Genomic DNA, 24,892 nt, shown 5'->3' on the forward strand with positions numbered 1-24,892 from the left:
GTTCATTTGCTCATTTATTGAGTTTTCCTGGTGTTAAGACTTGAGTTTATATACTCTGAGTATTAATCCTGTCAAAAGAGTAGCTGGTAAATATTTTCTCACATTCTATAGGCTCTCTCCATGCTATTGTTTCCTTTGCTGAGCAGAAGCTTTTTTATTTGATGCCATGCCATTTATTAAGTCTTGGTATTATTTTCTGAGCTCTCTAGGTCCTATTGAGGAAGCTGTTGCCTGCACCTGTGTGTTGAAGTGTTGATTGTATGTTTTCTTCTAGCAGTTGCAAAGTTTCTGGTCTATTCCTAGGGCTTTGACCCATTTTGAGTTGACTTGTATGAGATGAGAGAGAGGGATCTAATTTCATTCTTCTGCATATGGATTTCCAGTTTTTTCAGTGTCATTTATTAAAAAGTTTGTCTTTTTTCCAATGTATGTTTTTGGAGTCTTTGTCGAGGATTAGAATACTCTGTAGGTCTATCTCTGTCTTCTATTCCAAGTGGGAAATTTCTTTGAAATCTATTATCTTTGAAAAGCTTTCAGAGCTCTATTGCACACATGTTTTTATGCCAGAACCAATGCAGTATTAGTTACTACAGTTCTGTAGTATAATTACTTCCTTTGTTCAGAATTGCTTTGACTATTCAGGGCCTTTTATTCTTCCCCAAAAGCAAATTCTTTTTTTTTTTTTTTTTTTGATACTAAGGATTGAACTCAGAGGCACTCGACCACTGAGCCACATCCCCAGCCCTACTTTATATTTTATTCAGAGATGGGGTCTCACTGAGTTGCTTAGCGCCTTGCTTTTGCTGAGGCTGGCTTTTAACTTGGATAGGTGTAGGCCACCAGGCCTGGCCCCAAAAGCAAATTCTTAACACTAAACAAAATTGTTGGAGATGTTATATGAGTTATGGATAAAATAGGAAGAATGAAGTAGAAGGAAGGTGAGTTCATTTTGTGCTATATCAATACAGGAAGGCTCCTACAATTAACTCCTTTCTTGATCATCAATTTTCCTCTTTTATTTTTAGTCTGCAAATAAACATTTCATTTTCTAGATTTAAGAAATGAACAAAAATTCAAAACCTTTTTGACCCCATTAGATTCTCCACTTACTGTCCTGTTTTTCTGTTCTCTTTGACATAAGTATGCTTCAAAGAATTACCTTGATCCATTAACTCATTTCCTGTTTCTCATTATTCTTTTTTTTTTTGAAGTTTGGAGGGACTGGTTCTTTATTTCAAAAAGACACTTGTCAGTATTCAGTATCAAAACAGTTGCACTATTGTTTTTCTTTCTTCCAACTGGCCCCAAAGAAACCACAACAAAGGAGAATACATTTTAAGCCAATAAGCTGCAGGATGTACACCTAACAGACCTCACGAAACTCACCTAAAAAAGTGGGGATTGGGCTGGGAAAGAAACTCTGAAAGATCAGCACACTGACAGCCCAGACTGCAGGACTCTTACAGCCAGATGGGGTGGCCAGGTACCCCAACCCCAAAGATGCAGTTTCAAAATAATATAAAATTTAAAAAGTTGTGTACATAAGCTATTCAAGATTCTCCAGCACTGACTGATACAAAGCACAATGAGATGGCACTTTTAGATACAGCAGCTTCAGACCCAGAAAAGTCATTTAGCCATGAGTTCATATGGCTAAATCAGTGGCCAAAACATAATTTATTTTCTTTCTTTCTTTCTTTCTTTCTTTCTTTCTTTCTTTCTTTCTTTCTTTCTTTCTTTCTTTCAGCAGGCAGGAGAGCATATAAGTGGTCACCACAAGATTAAGGGGCCTATGATCCATTCTGTGAACTCTTGGGAAGTGGGTAGAGATGGGAGAAAAATTTGGTCTCAGGGCTAAGAATATGGCTCAGTGGTAGAGCATTTGCTGAACATGCACAAGGCCCTGGGTTCAGTCCCCAGCACCAGAAAAACAAAAAGTCTCAGAGGTCTGACGAAAAAAAGTAAAAAATAAGAATACAGTTGTCTAAAGATACCTTAAAGCTAAAACCAAAACAAAACCTGAATAGCAAGGTTTTTGTTTTTTGGCTAACTCCTCTTGGAATCACCTTTCTGGTTTGGCTGGTACTTTGCACAGAGCAATGAAGTTTGCCATAATAGAGTCTTTCCCTGGGCTCTGTTTGGCTCTCAGTAAGGCAGGCCCATTCCTCTTTTCCTCCTCTATGGAGAGGGCAATAGGGATTAGGCTGGAAAGTTAGTTACCTTCCAAAAGTGAGAAGGGAATTGGATTGCTACTTCAGAGCTATGAAATTATTTGGAATGTTTTACAAATGGTTAATGTAACAACAACAAAAAAGTAATTACAAAATGTGTACATCACAACATGCTTTTAAAGACACTTTGTGTTGTGGTCACATTCCCTTAAATGCTGTTCCCGAAGGTGCTCAGCCTCTAGCCCAGCTTGAATCTCTGGGAAGAAGCAGAGACAGTTTGGTGAAAAAGACAAAGGGGTTGGGGTAGAGGGGGTGTTGAAAGGAAAAAGCAGCCTTCCACTTAAAGATCAGCCCTCAGTTTCAAGGTCAATTTTGGGCTGTCTGGCCTCAGGTGGAGTCAGAGTCAGAGGGAGGAGCAGCAGCAGGGCGGGACTGGGGAGCTCTACATTTCATTCAGGTCAAACAGAGTCTGGTCCAGCATCCTTTGTGTATAGACGTGCTCCTCTTTGGTGCATTTCAGCTTATCTTCCAAATCATCAATTATCTTTTCCAGTTTGGCTACCTATGTCTCTGCAAACTCAGTGCCGGGTCTCTGACTCCTTGAGTTTATCAGTGAGAATCTTTATTTCTTCTTCATGTTTGTCTTTTTTTTTTTTGAGAGTACTTTTCTTCAGCAGCATTCAGACACTTTAGGTTCTGGTCCATCTGTCTGATCTGCTCACCCATCTCAGCAACGGGACTCTGCCAGCTCAGCGCTCAGCTCGTTCCTCTGTGCATTCCAAGTCTCCTTCAATAATCACTAACTTATGAGCCACCTCTTCATACTTTCTATCTGCTTCTTCAGCATTGTGCTTAGCTTCTTTGAGTTGGATTTTCTGGAGTTCCATCTTTTCTTCATCTTTTAGGGCCCAGTTTTCAATAACCTTCATACCTCTCTCTCATGAGCAGCTTTTTTTGCTTCCTTTAGCTTTTGCTTAGGCGCTCCTGTGTTGTAGGGACAAATGAGGCAAGGCACCGAAGATAGCAGGAAAGAGTTTTATTTGGCTGCAGCCAGGTTCAGAGGGTACAACTTTTGCTGTAATCAATTAATCCCCTGAACCCCGAGTTCAGGGAGTTTCAGAGTTTTATACCCAGCGTGTAAGGGGCGGAGCTCAGAAGTTCACAGTCTGCAGAAGTTCACATAGAAGCAGCTTTTTCTTTCACTGTTCTGGGCAAGTTAACTCTTCAAGGACAACACCTGAGAAGGGGAGAGCTTCATCTTCCCTTTCTTTCCTCCCCCTGCCAGCTGTTACCATGGGCCCATTTGTAACTTATCTTAAAAAATGTAGACATCTCTATGAAGCCCAGCTCAAGGCCAGAGGCCTTGTTTGCACATTTCTTTGAAGTACTATACTTGATATGTTTGTAAAAACTTGTAAGGGGTTGTCCAGCACCTGGAGTGCTGATATCTTCTCGGCCAGTGGCCAAGTAAACAGGGTGACACGAAAATAGGAATTTTATCTACATTGGACTCTTTTGCAGAGACTCTTTTACTGACAGTCCCCAAATCAGCCATGGTGAAGAGGGCTTTTCTGTGGAGAAAGGGGGTGCCCACTTCACCTGAACCAGGGTCCAGCTCTTCTTCCTATGGTTCAAGGAGGCTACCTCAGCCTCAGCCTGTTCCTTGGCCTTCCTTTCTCCCTCAACTTCCTGCTGGAGGCGCTCAGCCCTCTCTTTGGCATCATTTGCTTGCTGCTGCAGAACCTGGATCTTGTGCTTCACCGCCTCGATGGTGGTGATCCTGACTGTGGTGCCCACCCAGCGGCTTCTCAATATCTGCCTTCTGCCTCCTCTCGGCGCTGCAGCTGCTTCTCTGTTTCTCATTGTTCTTTCAGCTCATTCTAGATTAGAGCTGCAGTCCATACTATATCAAATTGTTCTTTTTTGGGGAGATAGTTTTTATGTAGCTCACAGCATTTAGCAATCATTGAATGGGCTATTCCTTCATGAACATATTTTTTCCTCTTGGCTTTGGTGATATCACTCATTTCTTTTTTTTTTTTTTCTAAGAGAGAGAATTTTTTAATATTTATTTTTCAGTTTTTGGTGGACACAACATCTTTATTTTATTTTATATGGTGCTGAGGATCGAACCCAGTGCCGGGCGCATACCAGGCAAGCACGCTACCGCTTGAGCCACATCCCCAGCCCCAACTCATTTCTTATTCTCTTTTGCCTAACATTTCTCTCCAACTCTAAATCTAAATGTTTTATGTTCTTACTGAGTCATCGTTTTTCTATTATATTCTTTCTAAATGATCTCATTTAATTCCATGATTTTAAATAATATTTATATGTTGATAATTACTAAATATATCTTTTTCCCTATTTAGTTCCCTACTGGATACCTTCTTGTCCAAGTTTGATAGGCATTATAAACTTAATATAGCCAAGTTAGAACATTTGATTCTCTTTACTACTTTGAATTCCTCGATTTTTCTACCATCTTTCATAGTCTTTCTGTAAAAAGGTCTTCTAAATGTTTGTGTTGGTCTCCTAAATGATTGCTTCATTTATGTTGTCTTTCCATAAGCAACACTCTAAAAGCCACTCCCATGCTTTAAAAGTCATTCAGTGGCTTTATGTTATTGTAGATTTTTTTTGTTTTTGTTTTTGGTATTAGATATTGAACCCAGGATCACTTTACCACTGAACTACATCCCTAACCCTTTTGTATTTTGTATTTTGAGACAAGGTCTGGCTATGTTGTGCTGTGCCTCATGAATTTGCCCAGGCTGGCCTCCAACTTGCAGTCCTCCTGCCCTAGCCTCATGAATTGTAGGGATTTCAGCTGTGCACCTGGCTCAACAAGTAATTTTAAAAGTCTTTTGAGCAGAATAGTTGGACAATTTGTAGTGGATTATTCTAAGAAAGTTGAAAGGTAGTTGGGAAATATCTAGACCATGAAGTAATCTACTGTGATGGATTGGGTCATGAGATAGGACACTAAATCAGGGTAGTTGGTGGTTGAAAAGTATGAAGCCCTGGGAAAATACTGATAGAAAGGAGTAATAAGAAGGGAACAGGGAAGATGAAGGTGAAATATTGATTTAAATGAAAGAAACATTGGCTTGGCACAAATAGGATGTTTATATTTTTCAGGACTATTAGTACAATTTTAACGAAATTCATGTTATATCAAAGTAGAAATGTCTGGTAGGTTTGGAAAAGTAATACCTGGTGCTTGGAAGGAGGAGCATGATTAGATATGTAACTCTGACCATAATGGACAGGGAATGAGGTGGTAGGTGATGATCATAACCGACAATACTGAAATATATAGTTTGGGAGACAGGAGAAGAAAATGAACCATTAAATAAATTTATTTAAAAAGAAATAACTATGGATAAATGGCAGAAAGTTCAGTAGTGGGAAGGGAACATGGGCCAGTGGGAATTACGGGTGGGGTGGGAAGGAGAGGTACTAAGGACTGAATTAGAAAAAAATATATTCCATGCTTTTGTAATTATGTCAAAATGGATTCTACTGTCATGTATAACTAAAAAGAACCAATTTTTTTTTAAAAAAGGAAAGAAAACAGGCATGACATCTACACTAATCTATTAGGTCCTCTATTCGGTTTGTAGATCACTGCCTATACACCATATAATTAAATTAGATCAGTGTGTCTCCATTCCCCTCCCCTGTAATGGCAGACGTTTATGGGTTTGGTCAGTGTAGCCTGAAGTAATGTAAGGAAAGTAGAAAATTTCTTTGAAGTCTATTATCTTTGAAAAGCTTTCAGAGCTCTATTGCACACATGATTTGTTTTCATATAAAAATGTTTAAAAATATTTGGTATTGAATAAAATTGATATGCTGGGCATATATTACCTTGTTTACTTCATGTCACATATTCCTTTTATGTTATATATTCCTCTTCCAATTGAAAAACTTGCCATTAGGAGATATTCTATATAATATTGAAGTATTCTAAACATTTCTTTTATTGGGGGGGTGGGTACCAGGGATTAAATTCAGGGGCACTTGGCACTGGGCCACGTCCCCAGCCCTGATTTGTATTTTATTTAGAGACAAGGTTTCACTGAGTTGCTTAGCGCCTTGCTGTTGCTAAGGCCGACTTTGAACTCTTGATCCTCCTGCCTCAGCCTCCCGAGCTGCTGGGATTATAGGCATATGCTGCCATGCCCGGTGAAGTATTTGAAACATTTTGATTGAGAAAATGTGTTTTAACCTTCCATGATTTTTTTTTTCCTTTCATGAAATACCTATAAAGTATCCAAATTATATCTTTATTCTACTCTGAATTGGACTGGATGTTTTATATTATGATACTTTGATCTAACAAAAAACTTTTTTTTTTTTTTTTTTTTAAATTGGGAATTGAATCCAGGGGCACTCTTAACCACTGAGCCACATACCCAGCCTGTTTTATTTAGTTTTTTAAATTTTGAGATAGGGTCTTGCAAAGTTGCTTATAGCCTTGCTAAGTTGTTTAGGCTGGCTTTGAACCTGTGATCCCCAGCTTTTAGCCTCCTGAGTCACATCACAGGGATTACAGGCATGTGCCACAATATCTGGCTGTCACAAAGAATTTTTAATTAATTTTTTTTCTATTTTTGTTGGGTGTTTCCTTCAAATGTATGTAGGAAGTTTTACACAATTAATTTTGTATGATTATAACTATATGAATATATATATATATATATATATATATATATATATTTTTTTTTTTTTTTTTTTTTTTTTCTCCTCATACTGGGAATTAAACCTAGGACCTCATGCATCCTAGGAAAACCTTCTACCACTAAGGTACATTCCCTAGCCAATTTTATTTTAATTTTAATTTAGTTTAATTTAATTTTATATTTTCACTAGAGATTGAACCCAGGGGAGCTCTACCACTGAGCTATATCCCTAGTCCTTTTTGTTTTTTATTTTGAGACAGATTTTTACTAAGTCACTGGGACTGACATCAAACTTGTGATCCTCCTACCTTCAGTTTCCCTAGTAGCAGGAATTACAGGCCTATGCTACTGTGCCTGGCATGCCTCCTTTTTAACCATAGCATTTTTATATGTTACTTTATATTTTATTTTTATTTATTTATTTATTAATTTTTTTTTTTTTTTTTTGTAGTTGTAGGTGGACAGAATGCCTTATTTTATTTGCTTATTTTTGTGTGGTGCTGAGGATCGATTCCTGTGTCTCACACATGCTAGGCAAGTGCTCTACCACTAAGCCACCACTCCAGCCCCTGTTTTATTTTATTATTTTAGCTTTACAAAGATTCCTATTCCTTCTAAATAGAATTTTCAAATGGATTTTTTTTGTCATGTTGCTTTAACCTTCATTTAGTAAAAATGTTTCTACATACATACACGTGTGCACACGTGCCTGCACACACACACTTTTTTTTTTTTTTTAATATCTGCACGGTTTGAGAGTAAGTTTTAGATATGATGTGCTTTTAACTCTCTATATGTTTGTTTCCCAAAATATGAGGTTATTTCTTAAATAACCACATTATACTTATATAATGAGGAAATTGGCATTGATGCCATGAACTATAGACTGAAATTTCTCTAGTTTTCCCACTAATATCTTTAGAGCTTTGTTTGGAGGTTCTAGCAGGAGAGCACAGCTAATTGTATACCTTTGACTGAAGATCACTCCTCCTCTAGTGGGAAAGGTTGTCCTCTTTGATTGAGTATGCAGCTTCCTGAGAGATGCCCGTGGAGCAGTGAGGGAGGAAAGGAACACCTGGTAGCCAGCCAGATCACCAAATCAACATTGTAATCACTGGAGTGACAGATTTCACATCTAGATAGCCCCCACATCCTGACCCACTAATAACTGTCCTTTTAAGCAAAGCAAAACCGAAAAGTTCATTTTGTTGGTCTAAGGTCTAATGCAGTATTATAGTTGGTTGTCTTTATCCTCCTCTAGAACAGGTTCTTGTTGTTCTTTGTATTTAATGACCTTTACATTTTTGGGAGCATATGTACCATTTATTAGTAGAATGTGTGTCAAGTTGGAATGAGTGATGTTTTTGTCCATTATATTTTTCTGGCCTTATAATGAAATTTTACTTTACTGAAAATATATATGGTGGTGGTATATTAAGCAGCCCCTCCCCCCAATTTTTTTAAATCTGTAAAATGTTTGGTAATTAGAGCTGGCTTCCATTAAATCTTTCTTTCGTACCTTTCAGAAACACCGAAGTCTTGTAATACATCTTCTAAAAATTCCACTCCCATTCCTTCAAAGCAGTCAGCCAGGTGGCAAGTTGCAAAAGAGCTCTATCAGACTGAAAGTAATTATGTAAATATTTTGGCAACAATTATTCAAGTAAGTATGGGTTTGGTTGTAAAATGATTGCCAGCGTTCCTAATACATAATCTGAAAACTATGTTCTTATTTGGATATTTTTGTGTTTTGTTTTTGTTAAAAATACTGTTTCTTATAAAAAGTATGTATGCATATAATTTGAATACAGATATTAAAAATGAAAATGTGTGATGAAAACTGCTATTAGGGAATGGCATTACTCATCCAGAAATAGCACCATTTTTAGTAATCACTTTAGGGAGAGAAAGACCCCGAGTCTTAGTTGGTGGTCTTAGGACAATGTTTGATTCAGAACTATGTAGATTTGGGTTGTCAACTAAAGCAACCAAGAGAGATTCTCCAAAGAATAATGATATTTATTTGGGAATAACAGCATTTTGTTTCGAATATGCAGGTCATAGTATTCAGAGAGGTTGAAGCAAGGGAAAGTTTTTAAAGACAAAAAATGTAAAGGATTACATGCAATATTTTGAAATAATAATGCTTGTTCCTGATGGTTAATGAGAGTAATGTCAGTTCAAGGTTGAACAAACAATTGCTGGTCAGATGTCCTTTGTGAAAGTACTTTTTGTATAAGATTGTGGTGACTTCTTGGAAATTTTTGTTTTCGGAAGTCTTTTGTGTTTTTACTATCATGTAGTTATGTCTAAGGACCCTTCCTTCATAACTTCCTGGATTTATTTAGTTTCCTTTGGTTAGAATTGACACAAGGGACTCCATTGTGATTCTGACAACTTTGACATTGTCAAAGTACTGCATTTATATTTGGAAATGGTACAAAATTTTTTTGAAAGTGTGTAATAAATCATTGCTGTATTTAATACAGTATACATGAGAAAAAGATTGTCTAAGCAGTAGTAATGAAGCATAACAATATTGATATCAGTAATTTTTTAGTAATCATTTCATGTGACCCATGAAATATGCAGTGGTTATTCTTATATAAAGAATATATATACACACACACACACATATGTATGTATGTATATATATGTGTGTGTGTGTATACATTTTTTTTTTCCTGGCACTGGGAACTGAACTCAGGCCCTTGCACATGGTAGATAAGAGCTCTACCACTGAGCTATATCCTCAGCCCTGCTTACCAATATTGAAATGTACTATGAAGTTATTTCTAAAGAAAAACAATTTTATTGAATCTTTATAGGGTAAGATTGAAGAAGATATTAAGGAGTAAATTGACATTCAGTGCTCTGAAAGATACAATAATAGAACATTATTTAGGCACCTGTAAAGAAAAGGAATAATAGTGGGGCATGGTGGCATATGCCTGTAATCCCAGTGACTTGGGAGTCTGGAGCAGTAGGATCGAAAATTCAGTATCAGTCTCAGCAACTTAGTAAATCCTAAGCAACTTAGTGTGACCCAGTCTCAAAATAAAAAATGAAAAGGGCTGGGGATGTGGTTCAGTGGTTAAGTGTCCCTGGGTTCTATCACTGGTACCAAAAAAAAAAAAAAGGAAAAGAAAAAGAAAGAAAAGGAATACATTTGTTTTAGGTAGTGAAGGAGATAATTTTACGTACTGTCAAGAAAATAAAGTTGAGGCCACCAGACTTACCTTTGAATAGACAATAATAGGGAGTTTTTGATGTGAGTTTAGTTTTGAACAGAATTTGTTTGAATTCTTAAAATGACTCCTTAAGGAAAACTTGTACACTGTTGGTGGGATATAAATTAGTACAACCACTATGGAAATCAGTATGGAGTTTCCTCAAGAGATTATGAATGGACCCAACTATACCACCCCTCGATATTTATCCTAAGGCATTAAACTCAGCATACATGCATAACTATGATATGTGCATATCCATACTTATAGCAGCACAATTCACAATAGCCAAACTAGAACCGGCTTAGGTATTTGTCAGCAGATGGATGTATAAAGAAAATGTGGTGTATATATACACACAATTCATCCATAAAGAAAAATGAGATTATGTCATTCACAGGAAAATGTTTGGAATTTGAGAACATCATGTTAATGAAATAAGTCAAACTCAGTAGTTCATATGTTTTCTCATGTGGAAGCTAATTTTTTTAAAAAAGGAAAAAAAAGGTGGGGAGGATCTCATGAAATAAAAGGGAGAACAGTAAAATAGAGGAAAGGGATCAGAGGGAAGGAGAAAAAATGCAAAGGGGAAATACTGGGGAATAGTATTGGCCAAATTATATTATTTATTTATTTTTTAAAATGAACCCAGGCCCTCACACATGCCAGGCAAGCATTCTACCACTAAGCTACAACTCTAGCCCCATATTATATTATATTATTGTATGCATCTGTGAATATGTAACAACAGATTCCATTATTATGTACAACTGTGATGTACTCATTAAAAAAATGAGGGGAAAAACCCCGATTCCTTCAAGTCCAATCTAATGGCCTTTAATTGCTTATACCATTGGTAAAATGCATGAATAAGAAATGAAAAGACTTCTTTCTTGATGGTCATAGAGATTTGTGTTCACAACTTTTTTTTTTTTATTAGCAGTAGTTAATGTTTTATGAGGCCTTTTCCTGTTTTAAACTTATTTTTAAATCAGCTTTGCTCTTTCTCAAGGGAAATCATCACTGATGAACTTCTTGTATTTATAGTATATAGTGTAAGTATTTATAGTGAAACAATGTGGTTGAGTATCAGAAAATTCCTTTACCATATACTATTCATGTACTTTGGTAGCCATTATTACCTAGAAATGTAAATCTTTTCACGCCATGGTAAAAGGCACTGAAATTTCAGAATTCTAATTTTCATATCAGTTAAATAAATTCATGAAAACTCCTTTTTAAAAAACCCATAAATTGGGCTGGGGATGTGGCTCAAGTGGTAGCGCGCTCACCTGGCATGCGTGCGGCCTGGGTTCGATCCTCAGCACCACATACAAAACAAAGATGTTGTGTCTGCCGATGATTAAAAAATAAATATTAAAATTCTCTCTCTCTCTCTCTCCCTCTCTCACTCTCTCTCACTCTCTCAAAAAAAAAAAAAAAAAACCCCATAAAATCATTAGACTGGAGACAAGTTTTCATACTACTTTGCTTAGTATAAACTCATCAATTTTAAAAAAAATATATATTTTAGTTGTAGATGGACACAATACCTTTATTTTATCTATTTATTTTTTATGTGGTGCTGAGGATTGAACCCAGTGCCCCATACGTGCAAGATGAGTACTTTACCACTGAGCCACAACTCCAGCCCCTCATCAAATGTTTTATGCAAACCTAAATTCATGATAGTATTCTCTCTAAGCTTTGTTTTAGGCCTAGTGTTTTTCTTATTTTGAATTGTATTTGGAATAAATTAGTTTCAGCATAGCTATTCAAACTAAATGAATATCCAGAAACAGTTTATTTATTCTATATAATCCTTTGGTGACTCCTAATATAAACTATTGAGCCAAGTATTAAAGAGGATTTCTGTTTTAAAGGAAGTTCTAGTGAACGAGGAGAAAGAATCTAATTGTTACCATGTGGAAGGTTATGAACATCGTAAGATAATAAACATTGCAAGGGAGGTTTAGTTATGCTATTGCATTTGTAAACTGAGAGTTTTACTAGAATTCTGTGACTTTTACATCAGAAAAGCAGCATAAAGAAAGTAACGATTGAAGTAAAATTTTAAAGTATACTTATGATTGGTACATGCAAATACAATATGGGTGGGAAGTCTGTTTGAGATTGGGCAAACAGTCCAAGTGATGGAAGAAGTATATCATTCAAGGTAGAGTAAGCGCATGGATATAGAGAAAGTTGAGATAAGATGGTCTGTCAGACTCGAAGGCCTTTGAACAGTGTATTTATCTACAAGCTGTAGGAAAATTTATAATGTGAAGGGGGAATAATAATTACATCTGACTTATACATTTCAGAAAGAACTTGGTTTACTTTGAAGATGTTGACTTTGAAGATGTTGAAGAGGGTAGATTGTGGAGATAGAGACAAGTTTGGAGATTATCTTACTAGTTCATCAGAGATTTTGAAGTGCTGAACTTCTTAGGGTTGAATCAGTAAAAATGAAGAGGATATATTTCAGAAATATTAGAAAGGTAGAATCAATAGTGTTTAGCTACTTAATTTTAATTTTTTGTTACTGGCTGTTGAACCCAGGGGTACTCAAAACACAAAACTACATTCCCAAATCCTTTTTATTTTTTATTTTGAGACAGGGTCTCACTAAGTTGCTGAGGCTGGCCTCGAAATTTTGATCCTCCTGTCTCAGCCATGCAAGTCACTAGGATTATAGATATGTACCACTATACCTGGCTATCTACCTAATTTTATATGGGGGATTAAAGCAAATACAGTAGAGCTATTTTAGGATAGTTTATATCTTAAGACTACCGGGAGATTTTTAATGAAAAGTGATGTATTTTGGTTAGGACTTTGAATGAACTGATGACTAGAAAGAGTAATACTTAAAAATTGATTACAGGTATTTTTGAGACCTTTATTGTGTTTTTCTCCCATTCCTTTCCCTCTGATCAGAGATAATCATTATCTGAAATTTTGTACTTATCCCTGGTACACATATCACATGTGTAAGAATACAAATTTTATAGTCATTTTTATACCTTTAAAGCAAATTACTTTTTTTTTTTTTTTTTTTTTTTTTTTTACAAATAGAAGTATTCTTGAAATCTATCTTTGTCAATGCATGTAGCTGCAATTCTTTTTATTTTTCAGTACTGGGGATTGAATTCAGGGGTTCTTTACCACTGAACTCCATCTCTAGTCCTTTTTTATTTTATATTTTTCATTTTGAGATAGGGTCTCTCTAAGTATTTTAGAGTCTCCTTAAGTTGCAAAGGCAGGCCTTGAACTTGGTGATCCTTCTGCCTCAGCCTCCTAAATTGCTAGGATTGTAGGCATACACATTATTACCCAAAACAATTAATTCTTTTCCTTTGTGATTATACCTATTTATTTAACGATTCTGTTGTAATAGACATGGGTTATTGTAAGTTTTAGGTTTCTTGTTTTCTGTTTTTTTTTGTTTGTTTGTTTGTTTGTTTTTTAATCATTATTAGCAGTGCTACTGTGGATATTCATATGTAAAAATGTCTCCTAGAAAACATTCTGGATAAAAAGCCTGGAATTGCTGAGCCATATGCTATGCACATTTTCATTTTTGCTGGAATTTGGTGGTAGGTTAGAAAGTAGGCTTTGTGTTAGTCTTCTGTGCCTGCTGCAGCTTCTATAGGTGGAACTTAAATTTTCATTAGATTAGGCAAGTGTCCTTGAGGGCAAAAGTTGGCTTTAGTACTAAACTTTTTGTTTTCACTCTGATTTTAACTTTTAAAGTCACCCCAGTTTCTTATGAGCTTACTAATATATATTGTTTTTCTTTTCTTTTTGAGAGAGACAAAGAGAGAGAGAGAGAGAGAATTTTTTAATATTTATTTATTTATTTTTTTAAAAGAATTTTTAATATTTATTTTTTAGTTTTCAGTGGACACAACATCTTTGTTTGTATGTGGTGCTGAGGATCGAACCCGGGCCGCACGCATGCCAGGCGAGCACGCTACTGCTTGAGCCACATCCCCAGCCCTGGTTTTCTTAATTGAACATTTTTAGTTGATTTTTGCAGGTAGGGTTCACCCTAATAGTAGAAATGGAAAGCTTGATTATGTGTATGTGGGTGTGGGTGTGTATTTGGAATTTATAGGTTTAAGTTAAGAATTGTATGATAAAATAAAATATGAATGAGAAAAACAAAGAATTATTACTGTTTTACGGGGGCTGAATATGTAGAGTACATGCTTAGCACACAGAGGCCCTTGGTTCTACCCTAACACACAAATAGTAACAAAAATAGTAACAAAATTATTACTATTTTTTAAGAACTCCTAAAATTCTGCTAGTCTACTCTTTACAAATCATACGTCCCCCCATACACCTTCTATTTGTGTCTGTCTGTAGGGTGAACCCTATGTTCAAAATATGGTTACATCAAAAATTCATTGAAATCCCCTAACCTATGCGACATCATAGCTTAGCAACACAATATATTATACTATATAGTGTATAATGTATACTGCTAGCCTAGGAAAAGATCAAAATTTAAAATTCAGAATATGAACATGGTTTCTACTAAATGCATGTCACTTTCACACCATCATAAAGTTAAAATCATAAGTCAGGAACTGTACCTTTCGTGTCATTGGCATCTATAGTGATGTCACAGTTTTTAATTTCTTTTTTTTTTATTGGTTGTTCAAAACATTACAAAGCTCTTGACATATCATATTTCATACATAAGCTTCAAGTGAGTTATGAACTCCCAATTTTACCCTAAACACAGGTTGCAGAATCATATCAGTTACACATCCACATTTTTACATAATGCCATACTAGTAACTGTTGTATTCTGCTACCTTTCCTATTCTCTACTATCCCCCCTCCCCTCCCCTCCCATCTTCTCTCTCTACCCCATCTACTGTAATTCATTTCTCTCCTTGTTTATTTTCCCATTCCCCTCACAACCTCTTATATGTAATTTTGTATAACAATGAGGGTCTCCCTCCATTTCCATGCAATTCCCCTTTTCTCTCCCTTTCCCTCCCACTTCATGTCTCTGTTTAATGTTAATCTTTTCTTCCTGCTCTTACTCACTGCTCTGTTCATAGTTGCTCTCATTATATCAAAGAAGACATTTGGTATTTGTTTTTTAGGGATTGGCTAGCTTCACTAAGCATAATCTGCTCTAGTGCCATCCATTTCCCTGTGAATTCCATGAGTTTGTCATTTTTTTAGTGCTGCGTAATACTCCCTGGTGTATAGATGCCACATTTTTTTAATCCATTCATCCATTGAAGGGCATCTGGGTTGGTTCCACAGTCTTGCTATTGTGACTTGTGCTGCTATGAACATCGATGTGGCAGTATCCCTGTAGAACGCTCTTTTAAGGTCTTCAGGGAATAGTCCGAGAAGGGCAATAGCAGGGTCAAATGGTGGTTCCATTCCCAGCTTTCCCAGGAATCTCCATACTGCTTTCCATATTGGCCGCACCAATTGGCACTCCCACCAGCAATGTACAAGAGTACCCTTTCCCCCACATCCTTGCCAGCACTTGTTGTTTGACTTCATAGTGGCTGCCAATCTTACTGGAGTGAGATGGTATCTTAGGGTGGTTTTGATTTGCATTTCTCTGACTGCTAGAGATGGTGAGCATTTTTTCATGTACTTATTGATTGATTGATTGTATGTCCTCCTCTGTGAAGTGTTTGTTCAGGTCTTTGGCCCATTTGTTGATTAGGTTATTTGTTTTCTTATTTTTTAATTTTTAGAGTTCTTTGTATACTCTGGATATTAGGGCTCTATCTGAAGTGTGAGGAGTAAACATTTGTTCCCATGATGTAGGCTCCCTGTTTACCTCTCTTATTGTTTCTCTTGCTGAGAAAAAACTTTTTAGTTTAAGTAAGTCCCATTTGTTGATTCTAGTTGTTAACTCTTGTGCTATGGGTGTCCTATTAAGAAATTTGGAGCCTGACCCCACAATATGTAGATCAGAGCCAACCTTTTCTTCTATCAGGCGCATAGTCTCTGATTTGATATCAAGGTCCTTGATCCATTTTGAGTTAACTTTTGTGCATAGCGAGAGAAGGGGATTCGGTTTCATTTTGTTGCATATGGATTTCCAGTTTTCCCAGCACCATTTGTTGAAGATGCTATCCTTCCTCCATTGCATGCTTTTAGCCCCTTTATCGAATATAAGATAGTTGTAATTTTGTGGATTGGTCTCTGTGTCCTCTATTCTGTACCATTGGTCCACCCGCCTGTTTTGGTACCAATACCATGCTGTTTTTGTTACTATTGCTCTGTAGTACAGTTTGAAATCTGGTATCGCTACACCTCCTGATTCACACTTCCTGCTTAGAATTGCTTTTGCTATTCTGGGTCTTTTATTTTTCCATATGAATTTCATGATTGCTTTATCTATTTCTACAAGAAATGCTGTTGGGATTTTGATTGGCATTGCATTGAACCTATAGAGAACTTTTGGTAATATCGCCATTTTGATGATGTTAGTTCTGCCTATCCATGAACACGGTATATTTTTCCATCTTCTAAGATCTTCTTCTATTTCTCTCTTTAGGGTTCTGTAGTTTTCATTGTATAGGTCTTTCACCTCTTTTGTTAGGTTGATTCCCAAGTATTTTATTTTTTTTGAGGATATTGTGAATGGGGTGGTTTTCCTCATTTCCAGTTCAGAAGATTTGTCGCTGATATACAGGAATGCCTTTGATTTATGCGTGTTGATTTTATATCCTGCCACTTTGCTGAATTCACTTATTATCTCTAGTAGTTTCTTTGTAGACCCTTTTAGGTCTTCTAGGTATAAAATCATATCATCCGCAAATAGTGATAATTTAAGTTCTTTTCCTATCTTAATGCCTTTAATTTCTTTTGTCTGTCTAATTGCTCTGGCCAGTATTTCGAGAACTATATTGAATAGAAGTGGTGAGAGAGGGCATCCCTGTCTTGTTCCAGATTTTAGAGGGAATGCCTTCAGTTTTTTTCCATTTAGAATGATGCTAGCCTGAGGCTTAGCATAGATAGCTTTTACAATATTGAGGTATGTTCCTGTTATCCCTAGTTTTTCTAATGTTTTGAACATAAAGGGATGCTGTACTTTGTCGCATGCTTTTTCTGCTTCTATCAAGATGATCATATGGTTCTTATCTTTAAGTCTGTTGATGTGGTGAATAACGTTTATTGATTTCCGTATATTGAACCAGCCTTGCATCCCAGGGATGAATCCTACTTGATCATGGTGCACGATCTTTTTGATATGTTTTTGTGTACGATTTGCCAGAATTTTATTGAGGATTTTTGCATCTAAATTCATTAGGGATATTGGTCTGTAGTTTTCTTTCTTTGAGGTGTCTTTATCTGGTTTGGGAATCAGGGTGATATTGGCCTCATAGAATGAATTTGGAAGTTCTCCCTCTTTTTCTATCTCCTGCAATAGATTGTGGAGTATTGGTATTAGTTCTTCTTTAAAGTTCTTGTAAAACTCTAGTGTATATCCATCCGGTCCTGGGCTTTTCTTGGTTGGTAGTCTTTTGTTTTTTGTTTTTTTAAAAAAAATTTTATTTATTTATTTATTTATTTTTTAGAGAGAGAATTTTAATATTTATTTTTTAGTTTTTGGCGGACACAACATCTTTGTTTGTTTGTGGTGCTGCGGATCGAACCCGGGCCGCACGTATGCCAGGCGAGCGCGTTACCGCTTGAGCCACGTCCCCAGCCCGGTTGGTAGTCTTTTGATGGCTTCTTCTATTTCCTCACTTGATATTGGTCTGTTTAGGTTGTTTATATCTTCCTGATTCAATCTGTGTAGTTCATATGTCTTAAGGAATTTATCGATGCCTTCACTATCTTCTATTTTATTAGAGTATAGGGTTTCAAAATAATTTCTAATTATCTTCTGTATTTCTGAATTGTCTGTTGTGATGTTGCCTTTTTCATCCCGTAAGCTAGTAATTTGGGTTCTCTCTCTTCTTCTCTTTGTTAGCGTGGCTAGTGGTCTATCAATCTTATTTATTTTTTCAAAGAACCAACTTTTAGTTTTGTCAATTTTTTTGATTGTTTCTTTTGTTTCGATTTCATTGATTTCAGCTCTTAATTTTAATTATTTATTGCCTTCTACTGTATTTGCTGCTGATTTGTTCTTCCTTTTCTAAGGCTTCGAGGTGTAGTGTGAGGTCATTTATTTGTTGGCTTTTCTTTCTTTTAAGGAACGAACTCCATGAAATGAATTTTCCTCTTAGTACTGCTTTCATAGTGTCCCAGAGATTTCGATATGTTGTGTCTGAGTTTTCGTTTACCTCTAAGAATTTTTTAATTTCCTCTTTGATGTCTTCTGTAACCCTTTGTTCATTCAGTAGCATATTGTTTAATCTCCATGTGATGTAGGATTTTTCCTTTCTCATTTTATTATTGATTTCCAATTTCATTCCATTATGATCAGATAAAATGCATGGTAGTATCTCAACTCCTTTGTAATTGCTAAGATTTGCCCTGTTACATAATATATGGTCTATTTTTGAGAAGGATCCATGTGCTGCTGAGAAGAAAGTGTATCCGCTTGATGTTGGGTGGTATATTCTGTATATATCAATTAAGTCTAAATGATTAACGGTTTTATTGAGCTCTATGATTTCTTTATTCAACTTTTGTTTGGAAGATCTGTCCATTGGTGAGAGAGGTGTGTTAAAATCTCCCATGATTATTGTGTTGTAGTCTATTAGACTCTTGAACTTGAGAAGAGTTTGTTTGATGAATGTAGCTGTACCATTGTTTGGGGTATATATATTAATGATCGTCAAGTCTTGTTGGTGTATGGTTCCCTTGAGCAGTATGTAGTGTCCTTGTTTATCCCTTTTGATTAACTTTGGCTTGAAGTCTATTTTATTTGATACAAGTATGGACACCCCTGCTTGCTTCCGGGGTCTGTATGAGTGATATGATTTTTCCCAACCTTTCACCTTCAGTCTGTGTATGTCTTTTCCAATCAGATGAGTCTCCTGTAGGCAGCATATTGTTGGATCTTTTTTTAAAATCCATTCTACTAGCCTATGTCTTTTGATTGGTGCATTTAAGCCATTAACATTTAGGGTTACTATTGAGATATGGTTTGTATTTCTAGCCATATTTGGTTATGTATGATACTTAACATGATTTGTTTTTCCTCTATGCTTAGTTTTTCCTTTACTATACTACCTCCCGCTGTTGGTTTTCATTGTTATTTTTCATTTCCTCTTCCTGTAATGTTTTGCCAAGGATGTTTTGAAGAGCTGGTTTTCTAGCTGCAAATTCTTTTAACTTTTGGAAGATTTTTATTTCATCTTCAATCCTGAAGCTTAATTTTGCTGGATACATGATTCTTGGTTGGAACCCTTTTTCTTTCAGCGTTTGAAATATGTTGTTCCAGGATCTTCTAGCTTTCAGATTCTGTGTTGATAGATCAGCAGTTATCCTGATTGGTTTACCCCTAAATGTAATCTGCTTCCTCTCTCTTGTGGCTTTTAAGATTCTCTCCTTATTCTGTATGTTGCATCTTCATTATTATGTGTTGGTGTGGATCTCTTATGATTTTGTACATTCGGTGTCCTGTAGGCTTCTAGTATTTGGATTTCTTTTTCATTCTTTAAGTCTGGGAAGTTTTCTAGTATTATTTCATTGAATAGATTGCTCATTCCCTTGGTTTGGACCTCTGTACCCTCTTGTATCCCAATAACTCTTGGGTTTGGTTTCTTGATGTTATCCCATAATTCTTGTATGTTCTGCTCATGATTTCTTAACATTCTCGCTGAGCTGTCTATGTTCTTTTCAAGTTGAAAAACTTTGTCTTCATTGTCTGAAGTTCTCTATCTTCTAAGTGTTCTTCTCTGCTGGTAATACTTTCATTTGAGTTTTTAATTTGGTTTATTGTTTCCTGCATTTCCAGGATTTCTGTTTGTTTGTTTTTTATATCCTCTATCTCCCTATAGAGTTGATCTTTTGCTTCTTGGATTTGTTTATGTAATTCATTGTCAAAGTGATTTTTCATTGTCTGAATTTGATGTATAATGCCTTCCTTGAGACTCCAGGTTATCTGAAGCATGTATATCCTGAACTCTTTGTCTGACATTCCATCAGCTGCAGATATTACCTAATCTAATGTTGAATTGACCTGTATTGTTTGTGGTCCTTTCTTTCCTTGTCTTTTCATACTGCTCATGATTCTTTCTAGCTTTGTGAAACTGTTGTGCTAATGTTTTTCCCCTTATATATTTGTATTGTTCTTGTATAGCTCCAAAATCCCTCTTTTGCAGAGAAAGACAATGTTAACAGATCCCAATATCAACAGTACATTATCTAAGCACAAGTTTTCATTATTAATACATTTATAGTTAGATTCTAAGGCTATAGATATTGGTTTTAATTATTACTTAAGAATATATTCATTAGTTTCATAAAAGGCGCACCATATCTGGTGGCATATAGAAAACCTAATTTCAGACGAAGGATGTTATACTTGGAGGGAAAGGAGTGAGGGTATGAGGTTAAACTAACTTAGCACCTTTGGAGAACTCTAACCACTAGACTGGTAATTTATGGAAGAATGTATAGACTCAACCTCCTATCTATTTAGATAGTTACCCTATGTATAGATAACAAAAGTTAGGAGGTTGAAAGTGGGATAGAGAGAATACGAATTAGAAAAAAAGAAAAAAATAACAAGGAAGAAAAGAGAAATAAGAGAAGGAAAAGGGAAGTAAGATAGAAATAAAGAAAAAAATGGGGGGAGGTGGGGTATATGCAATTCCTCTATATTATATTACTTTGGAAATTCGGTTGTTCATGCACAGTTCTTGGTTTCACATATGCTGAAGTTGTGGAAGAGAGAGAAGAAAAGAGAAAGAAAGAGAAAAAAAAAAGTCTCTCAGAACACTGTTTTCCTTGCTTCCAGTAGGTGGCGTTGTCTATTCCTAGCTTGAGCCTCTATATTCAGGGTGGTGGGTATAGCCAGTGTGAAAGGAAATGAGCTTCCACCTGTATCTTCCCTACTCTAGTCTCTGAGGTAGAAACCAGGTGCCTGTACAGTTGTTGCTTTGCGTTGATAGCTACAACCCCCAAAAGCTTGTGGGAAATATTTTGAGTTATCGCAGCTAAGGGTGGGGGAGTTGGAAACTGGGTACCTGGATCAGCCACAGAACCGTGCTGGTAGCCACACCCCCTTTGATGGGTTTTAAGGGTTGATGGGCTTCCTCTGGACTAGCACTCGGGGCGGGGCCGGACTTCCTCCTCCGGTCTGGCTGGGCGCCTGGCGCGTCTTCGTCCTCCCTGTATTTTTCTTTTTTTAATTGGTTCTTTTTAGTGATATATAACAGAATGCATTTTAACATAATGGTAAAAACATGGAATACATCTTATTCTAATTTAGCCCTTAATACCTTCCATTCCCCTCCACTGCTCCATTTCTTGCTCCCTTTCCTCTACTCTACTGATCTTTCTGCCATTTATCCTAGTTATTTTTTTAAAAATAATTTCTTGTGGATGTACTTGATGGTGAGATTCACTGTGGTGTATTCACATATGTATATAGGAAAGTTAAGTCAAGTTCCTTCTATTGTCTTTCCTTTTCTCATTCCTCTTCCCTTCCCTTCATTCCCCTTTTTCTATTGCACACAACTCTTTTTTAACCACCCAGCCTTTTTTTTTTGCCCCCTCCCTTCCCCTCCCTCCCCTTTGCCCTATCTAAATTTCCCCATTTCTCCCATGCTTCCTCCCACCCCTATTATGGAGCAGCATCCACAAATCAGAAAACATTCAACCTTTGGTTTTTGGGAATTGGCCTACTTCACTTGGCATGATATTCTCCAACTCCATCCATTTACCTGCAAATGCAATGATTTTTTTCTTTTAATTCTGAGTAAAATTCCATTGTGTATATATACCACATCTAGGTTGGTTCCACAATTTAGTTATTGTGAATTGTGGCTTCCTCACTGTGGTATGTTGCTTTTACGTCCTTTGGGTATAAACCGAGGAGTGGAATAGCTGGGTCAAATGGTAATTCCATTCCCAATTTTCCAGGGAATCTCCATACTGCTTTCCAGATTGGTTACTCCAATTTACAGTCCCACCAGCAATGTATGAGTATACCTTTTCTCCCATATCCTCACCAACACTTATTATTGTTTGTATTCTTAATAGCTGCCTTTCTGACTGGAGTGAAATGAAATCTTAGAGTAGTTTTGATTTGCATTTCTCTAATTGCTGGAGATGTTGAACACTTTTTACCATCCCCCCACCCCAATTGTGAATTAGCTTTTACGATCAGAGGAAATATTCAACTTTTGGCTTTTTGTGACTAGTTTATTTCATTTAGCATGACAGACTGTAGATCCATCTATTTACTGGCAAGTGTTGTAAAGTCATTCTTTATGGCTAAGTAATACTCTACTGTGTATATATAACACATTTTCTATAATCTTTTGAAGGGCACCTAAGTTGGCTCCATAGCTTAGTTATTGTGAATTGTTTGCTATAAACATTGATATGGCTGTGTCAACTGCAGTATGCTGATTTTAACGCCTTTGGATATATACTGGGGAGTGGGATGACTGGGTCAAATGGTGGTTCTGTTCCAAGTTTTCTGAGGAATCCATACTGCTTTCCAGAGTGGTTGTACCACTTTGTCATCCCACCATAATGTATGACTGTATCCCTTTCCCCACATCCTTACCAACTTTATTGTTACTTGTGTTCCTGATAATTGCTGTTTTGACTGGAGTGAGATGAAATCTCAGTGTTGTTTATATTTGCATTTCTCTAATTGCTAGAGATGTTGAACATTTTCTTGCATATTTGTTGACTATATTTCTTCTTTTGAGAAGTTTCTGTTTAGTTCCTTTGCCCATTTATTGGTTGAGTTATTTGTTTATACTACAGAGCTATAGTAACAAAAACAGCGTAGTTATTAGCACCAAAACAGGCATGAAGGCCAATGGAATAGAATAGAAGAAACAGACAAACCCACATAAATACAGTTGTCTCATATTTGGCAAGGTGCCAGAAACATACATGGGAGAAAAGAGATCCTTTTTAACAAATGGCACTGAAAAAAACCTAGAAATCCATATATAGTAGAATGAAATTTAACTCCAATCTCTCACCCTGCACACTACTAAACTCAAAGTAGATCAAAGACTTAGGAATTAGACCAGAAACCCTGCTCCTGCTAAAAGAAAATGTAGACTCAGCACTCCAAATGTTGGTTCAGGAACTGAATTCCTTAACAAGACTCCTGATGTGTAGGAAGTAAAACCAGAAATCATTAAAAAGCTTTTTCACAGCAAAGGAAACAATCAAAAGCATGAAGAGAGAACTTACAGAATGGGAGAAAATCTCAACTGCTCTCAGATAGGGCATTTATATCCAGGATATACAAATAACTCAAAAAACTTAACATCAAAAAACAAAACAAGGAGCTGGGATTGTGGCTCAGTGGTAGAGTGCTCACCTAGCACGGGCGGGACCAGGGTTCTATCCTCAGCACCACATAAAAAAAAATAAAATGCATTGTGTTGTGTCCATCTACACCAAAAAATAATATTAAAACAATAACAACAAAAACAACAACCCAATCAATCAATAGGCAAAGAAACTAAATAGGCTTTTTAATATTAGTAATTTGTGTCCTCTTTTTTTCTTAGTTACCCTGGCTAGACAATTACTGATTTTATTTGTCTTTTCAAAGAACCACCTTCAGGTTTTGTTGATTTTTTTTTTTCTTTACTGAGTTCTTGTCTTCAATTTTATTGATTTCTGCTCGAATTTTTACTTCTTCTCTTTGGAGTCAATTTGGTTTTCACTTTCTAGTGGAAGCTTAAATTACTGATTTTTATATCCTCAGTTGATAGATTACTGACTTCATACCTTTCTTTTTTTAAAAAAATAGTAATAGCTCTTAATCTTCAGGTATTTACAGTTTACTTTTTTCCCCATGTGTGTGTTTTACTTCTAGTCAGTCCCTTCTGTTCTTTGTGTTATTATGGTCATTCATTTTACCTCTCTATATATTAAGAGCCCAATAATACATTATTATTATTTTGCTTACTTTGAAAGAACAATTGACCTTTTAAAATTTTAGTTTTGTTGGGGAGATATGCAGTTCTATAAATTTTAACACATGAATATTTGTGTATCCACAATTAGGCTGTAGAACATTTTTTCATTCTCCAAAAGTTCCTTGATGCTGTTCTTTTATAAGTCACACCTTTGTCCCTCTCGCAGCCAGTCTCTTTTTCATCATTGCAATTTTCATATGTTTTGAGAATGTCATGTAAGTGGAATCATATGGTATACAACCTAATGAGGCTGGCTTCTTTATATATATTTAATTGTAGGTAGACACAATGACTTTATTTATTTATTTATTTTTATGTGGTGCCAAAGATTGAACCCAGTGCCTCACATGTTCTAAGCAAGCACTCTATCACTGATCTACAACCCCAGCCCTAGCTTTTTTTTTAAAAAAAAATTTTATTAGAGCACTATAATTTACATAGTATATGAGTTAATTTCATTTTGACAAAATCATACATGCAAGGAACTTGGTTTCAAATACTTTTTTTTATGGTGTTGGGGATTGAACTCAGGGCCTTGTGCATGTGAGGCTAGCACTCTACCAACTGAGCTATATCCACAGCCCTAAGGAATTTGATTTCAATCCCAATTTCCACACTCCACTTTTCCCAACCTTCCCTCCCCTTATTCTCCCTGTACTGTAGGAAACTTTCTTTTTTTCTACATATACATAAAGGTGACATTCCTTTAGTACCTTTATATATATTGT

General features: G+C 36.1%; 1 protein-coding gene and 1 pseudogene across 2 annotated transcripts in view; one reads left to right on the top strand and one right to left on the bottom strand.

Moving 5' to 3' along the window:
* ECT2 (epithelial cell transforming 2) overlaps positions 1 to 24,892 on the top strand; it is a 94,011-nt gene that overhangs the window by 15,075 nt on the left and 54,044 nt on the right. The window contains exon 13 of the mRNA XM_081301839.1: positions 8,386 to 8,522. Coding sequence (XP_081157965.1) covers positions 8,386 to 8,522 — 137 coding nt within the window. The remainder of the gene's footprint in view (positions 1 to 8,385; positions 8,523 to 24,892) is intronic.
* On the bottom strand, positions 2,614 to 3,103 carry LOC308653773 (tropomyosin-1-like; annotated as a pseudogene). Its single transcript has one exon. The product of its transcript is annotated as a tropomyosin-1-like (transcript).

The sequence above is a fragment of the Spermophilus citellus genome, assembly GCF_964194105.1.
Source record: "Spermophilus citellus genome assembly, chromosome: 7".
Lineage (NCBI taxonomy): Eukaryota > Metazoa > Chordata > Mammalia > Rodentia > Sciuridae > Spermophilus > Spermophilus citellus.